This window comes from Sceloporus occidentalis, unplaced genomic scaffold, assembly GCF_023333645.1.
Source record: "Sceloporus occidentalis isolate IW3139 unplaced genomic scaffold, rSceOcc1.0.p SCAF_71, whole genome shotgun sequence".
Taxonomy (NCBI): Eukaryota; Metazoa; Chordata; class Lepidosauria; order Squamata; family Phrynosomatidae; genus Sceloporus; species Sceloporus occidentalis.
In genome coordinates this window covers 3,821,971-3,827,970 of record NW_028317051.1, presented here as the reverse complement: position 1 = coordinate 3,827,970, position 6,000 = coordinate 3,821,971, and the positions used below count along the sequence as shown (strand labels likewise).

Below are 6,000 nucleotides of genomic sequence, written 5' to 3'. Positions count from 1 at the left end.
ATAGGTTGGATTGACATATTTCATTCTGTATCCTGAAGATGCGACATTATCTGGACCAAAAACCACAGCATGGACATGGAGTGTGAATTTCAAAGATAAGAAGAGTTGCCACCAAACTTTTCTCCCCCATTAAATTTATTTCACTTGTAACAAGTCTGTTGATTGGTAAATGCAGTGGCATTGCTGTTGCTCGATCCAGCTGTAGGTGGCGATAGAAACCAATTTTCGTGTGCTTTACTATATACCTCTCTTTGATGCAAGGTTATGACGACGTGCCGTAATTTAAAAAGTATAACAAGGAAAAGTTAACTTAATTATACATTTTACATATTACTAAGTACAAGGAATTCTGCATGCACTGATTCAAAATTGCATGCTCATTGGAATTTAACATGATTATTTTAATAACATAAAAGCCTTCCCCCTCGATTGTCTAACAACGTTGTTGCGCTACATTTGTGTTAATGTACAGTTTTGGAGTTGATACATACCTCCATTTGTTTTATATGTTCTAAAACGACACTCCTTTAGAAAGGTTTAATGTGCCGGTAAGATTGGTGGTCTAAAATATAATGCCGATAACGGGGCAGTAATGGGGAGGAAGCCTCGCTTATAAATGTGAAATGGCCCGAACTGGCCATTTTAACTTCCGTGCAACAATTCTTGAGAGCTTAGAAATGCAACATTTATAACATGTTTGAAGATTGTCCAGTTTGATGTCATACTGTAAATTTATGTAAATACCTAATGATTTGTAATCAATACTTTTGCAGTAAAATTTGTATATTTTTTACAGTTGTGTTTGTGTATTTTCCCACTCTAAAACATGTGGTTTATATGGTTTCTAAAATATAGGTTTTTTTTTAATGCAGATTTTATTTATTACGTCTATTTGTCTTTTATCTGTGTCCTTTCAGTTAATCCACTCTCTTTTATGGCACTAAAGTCCTACTTAGTTTATTAAACTCATTAATTTGAGGGGATCAGCTGGGGTATGCTCTCAAAATTATTTCAGACATTTTTGCAGGTGTTGGGGGGGGGGCGGGGGATTCTGCAAAATTAACCCCAAATGCATTTGCCCTTTTCCCCATCCCCAAGCTAAATGCCCTGCAGGGGATGCATTCATGTCGGTCAGATAAAGCCCTAGCTCTGTTGAACGCTGCATGTAGGAGTCTGTTTAGAAACCAGCGTGAATGCGTAAAGTCTTCCTATTGATTTCAATGGAAACTCTTTCCTGCCACCGGTTGGCTGCATAAGGTTTCAATCGGTGACAGCTCATACTCCCATCATTTTATTGGAAGTCCTTTACTGACACTGATTGACAGCTTAAGCAGCCAATCAGTGCCAAGACATTTCGGCTCATGGAAGAAGTAACATTTTGCTGCATGGCTGGGTCAGGTACATATGGTTGGGGTGTCGGTACATTAAACTGTCCTCTTAACAGGTAAAATAGTTCAGGGAACTGTTGATGATAATGAAGTTTCAAAATTCTAATTCACTTATGTCCTTCCCATCATTTAATAACTTTCAGATATAGTTAACAGGTTTCCTTATAAAAGTGTCACAACTATTTAACGTAACGGGTACCACAACAGAAGCGTCAGACTCAAGAGGACAATCTAGTTATCTCGCTCCCCTTTATATCTCTGCACTTCGCTATATTTATGACATTGGGAGTTTGCCGGGTGAAGTTCAATTTGCCGTTTTGTTTTTTTTGCCAGGGTTGATCCTAGCCTCCTGCTAGATAGGCTCAGTTAGTTTGGGCTTATATATAAAGGGCACATTTTGTGCAAAGTAGTAAAACTGGTGCAATAACCGCAAAATCCAATACAATTTTACAGCATTCTGCATCATTTTTTTGACAGAGAAGCTCCTTTTTTGAAAAGGTCAAAAAGACAAAAACTATATGTACTTTTACTAATGTGCCTTCAATGTGTATACCCTACCTTGTATTATTGTATGGGTTGCACTTTACTCACTGTATACCTGTGACTTATGTCTGGGCCTTACATTTTATGTAACATTTTGGCGCATACTTCTGTTACAATCTGATGTCCTTTTGTGATATATTTTTCAATAAACGGAGACTATATATAAAAAGACAAAAACTAATGTTCCAGTGTTCTTTAGAACTTATGTAGCAAAAGTGGCGTTTTGTACAAATAAGTACAACACAAAAAGGCATTCACTGAAGCGTTGCGCTTAACATTGTGCATGATGCAGGGCCACCTTTTACAAAAATTCATTTTTACTGCATAACAATTCAATCCATGAGGTGACTTTCAGTGCTTGCAAAAATACCCTCGAAGAGGTTGCTGTCCTCAAAGCAAAGTTTTGGCCTGGTTTTTGGCATACGATATGCCCCTGTGGGGTTCATGTGGTGAAATGACATAGCTGTTGTAGCCGCGATCTTGCGATGATCATGGGCTAGCGCGAACAAAGCACCGACCCCTTCAGCGGTGTTTTAACGGCTGTTAACAAGACATCTAACAAGCAGCTCATTATGCGCCCTCTCAACAACTGATCCTGCGTAGCACGTGCATAGGCGAAAACATGAACGAGGGGGACACGGGAAGTGTAATGGACGTTTTAGCTATTGGTTAAATGCCCATCAATCATAAGTCGTATGCGCTTATTGGTTCTTACTTCGGGGCGGGACTACAGAAGTTTGGACGGCATCATTGTGTTGATGACCCTTGATATTCGGCTATGGGCGGGGCAGTTGATACAGACAGATACTGATTGGAAAGGAGCCGTGTCTTTTAGGAATGTATAGTCACTGATTGGATGGATTACAACGGCGGGAAGAAAATAACTCTGAGGGTTCTAGGACTATGGTAGATATAAAAGAGGCGACACTGGTGAGTTTGATGTTGCTTGGATTATACCGTTTTGCTTTGATCGTGTGTGAGAATGACATCGTTTAGGTACAGGATAGTATTCCGGTTCTACTCGTGGCTAACTACGTGTTACGAACGTAAAAGTACTGCAAACACAGAAATGAGCGAGCGTTTTCACGCTGTGTATAGAAAGAGTTAACCATATAATACCCCTTTTCCTCCCCTTGCCCAATAGGTGCATTGGTCATTTCTGGTAGTAGATTGATACATGTTTCTCCTCAAACCCATATCAACCTATATATTTAAAAACTCAGGTGGTATGATGTCATATTTGACACAGCTGATTGTGGGCAACTGTGCACTTCCGGAGTTATTTCAGAGCTTTATCTACTATAAACACTACTATTGCATGTTTCTGGTTCTCTTGGCTATTCCACATTCTAATTATTATTAATATTATTGTTATATAGCGCCATCATATGCCACAGCACTGTACAAAGGACCAAAGGGATGTAACAGGTAGTGCATCCTGTAGGAATTTGCGCTCCGAGTCTAGGATGCTTGTTTGAATAACATGTTTGGTATATTTTGTAAGGAGACATGATTAGGCCTGCATGCCTGTACATGCCCAGTAAGTCACAGTGACAACAGCCTTCTGTCCAAAACACACAGGCTACATGTGTGATTACGGGTAAATCTGAATCACACAAGATACTGAAATTGGGGCAGCCATGGGGCCAGTTGCCTACATTCTTCCTTGCCAGCCTATATCCCTCTTCTGGACCTTTTTTTTTGTTTTGTATATGAAAATGCCCCCTTTTTGCAGTCCTCGCATGCGACTGGGAAATGATGCCATATCCCTGCGCTCAGACTTGGCATGGAGCGCTCTAGGGCCGGCCTGGGGGGATGGAGGTCAGAGGTGCAAACATTTGGGGCCCCCCCTGAGCCCAAAGTACATTGCACATCTTAGTGCTAACTTTAATGATAAGGTGCACGTTTGGACAGTTAAAACCTAGGCACCAGGAAGAGATTTCTTGTTGCACTTGCGCCTAGGGTTTGTTAAGCCATGTTCTAGTATATGATTATTTATTTATAATTTATGGTTTGTATACTCATGCCTTTCTGATAAAGGTAGGGGGTGCATGGGATAGGCATAAAGCTCTCTTGAATTTAAGGCAAGACCAAGAACTTAAGATCTCTACATCAGGAAAATTTGGGCAGGCAAGATGGGCCGAATGTTTCTGCTGTCAAATAAATAGGCTGATGGGGTTGTGGTGAGATTAGAAGAAGCACCTTTATTAATACATGTTACCCAGTACGGTCGTTTTTATCTGTTTTATTCAATAGGTAAGATGGTGTCTACATGTTCTGAATACACCATTGGTGGAGTTAAAATCCTGTTTCCATGCAAGGCATATCCTTCCCAACTTGCCATGATGAATTCAGTAAGTAATGACAAACATTATTTCCAGTTGGAGGGAATTTTTGGAAAAATGAAGAAAAAATACATGGCTACTAAATGGGGAGCAAGGACGTGGGTGGCCACAAATACTTGCAGCATTTTGGGAATGAGTCTTGCACTCAATATAATATATATATAATAGGTTGGGTCAAAAAAGAAGATGCTGTCTTACCGAAAACACACCTAACATATGTAATAGCAGGCATCTCTAATATATTTGTAATTAAGCGTACAAAGTCAGTCTCCGGCTAATAGCCCGTGCAACCTGGGGAAAAGTTTGAGCTAGCAAGGCCATTTTTTACTGCACTGTGGTAAGCAGTAGAATGTCTGCAAAAAATGTAAATGGAGAGAATAGATTTTTAAGTTAATTCTAACATGGTCCTGTAAATATGTAAGAATTTAAGTTCGATTTCTTTTGAGTATATTTTCTGTTTTGTTTCAAATGTTTTTATGTATAATTTACTGTGTAATCCTATAGTTGCTAGAAATTTGCCCACACACAGTGACCTCTCTCTTGTTTCCATAAGTGTTCATGGCGTCCATGTGACAATTCTTCGGTTCTCTCTGTGCCCCTCACTCAGACATGTTCCCATGAGCAACCCACAGCCTGCAGTGCTCATAGCTGCAGGTCACCTATGCAGGACAATGGACACCTTCCAGACCAATTTCTCACATCACCCATGTCCATGTTTGAATTGATTTAACCAAGTTTGAAGACCTATTAGCCATAAATGGTGATAACCGAACCAATTTGTCCCTGTGTCCCATTACCCATAGTTACTTTTTTTGTTTGTTTATATAGCCACCTTTTTTTCTGCTAATAGTACAAATTTAAGTTTTGGAAATGGAGACAATAGCTAGTTAGAGGGGTCAGCAAGGGAATAAAGTTTTTACCTGTCCTATTGTAACCTACAGTTAGAAGATTCATGTCAGTGTCTACAGTAAAAAGCTAAATACACTATCTAGACAACTATTTCTACATCAGGGATATTTTAACCCCTTTCACTCCCAGGGGTTTTTGGTACCCCAAAGCACGGAGCAATTTTGCCATTTTTGCGCTATGTCGGTTCAGAGTTTATTCTCTTTTCCTGTGAATAGTGTACCCATGTAAACTATATATTGTTTTTTCAAGGAGAGATAGAGATTTCTTTTGATACCATAGTTGGATGATTAGCTGAAAATTTAGAATGAGAAATTTAGTAAAAACTAGAGAAAATTAGAAAAAAAAACTGATTTATTTTTTATATTTACCCTCTGAATCCTCACAAAATTAGGTAAAGTGATGGAAAATCCCCTCCAAGTTTATCAATTCAGATGTCCTGATTTCAGAAATACCTAATTTATATAGATTTTCCATACTTTCCCAGCACCAGGGAGCATACTATAAGGCAGTGATGGGCAACCTTTTTGGCGTGGTGTGTCAAAAATCGGCAAAAAATCGAGCATAACTCGCGTGGTGTGTCACTTCGACAAAAAAACATGCACCTCTGCCCCCAGGCTTGCCACTCTGCCCCCCTGATATGCCTTCTAACCCCCTATATGCCACTCTGCCTCCAGAAATGCCTTATACCCCCTATATGCCACTCTGTCCCATGATATGCCTTCTAACCCCCTATATGCCACTCTGGCATATAGGGGGTTAAAAGGCATATCATGGGACAGAGTGGCATATAGGGGGGTATAAGGCATTTCTGGAGG

The 6,000-nt window shown here is 39.8% G+C and overlaps 1 protein-coding gene across 1 annotated transcript in view; it reads left to right on the top strand.

The window, feature by feature from the left end:
* Positions 1–4,192: 4,192 nt before the first annotated feature.
* Positions 4,193–6,000, top strand: part of LOC149286277 (Fanconi anemia group J protein homolog) — a 107,703-nt gene continuing 105,895 nt past the window's right edge. The window contains exon 1 of the mRNA XM_089494318.1: positions 4,193–4,285. Within this exon, the coding sequence (XP_089350444.1) occupies positions 4,193–4,285 (93 nt within the window). The remainder of the gene's footprint in view (positions 4,286–6,000) is intronic.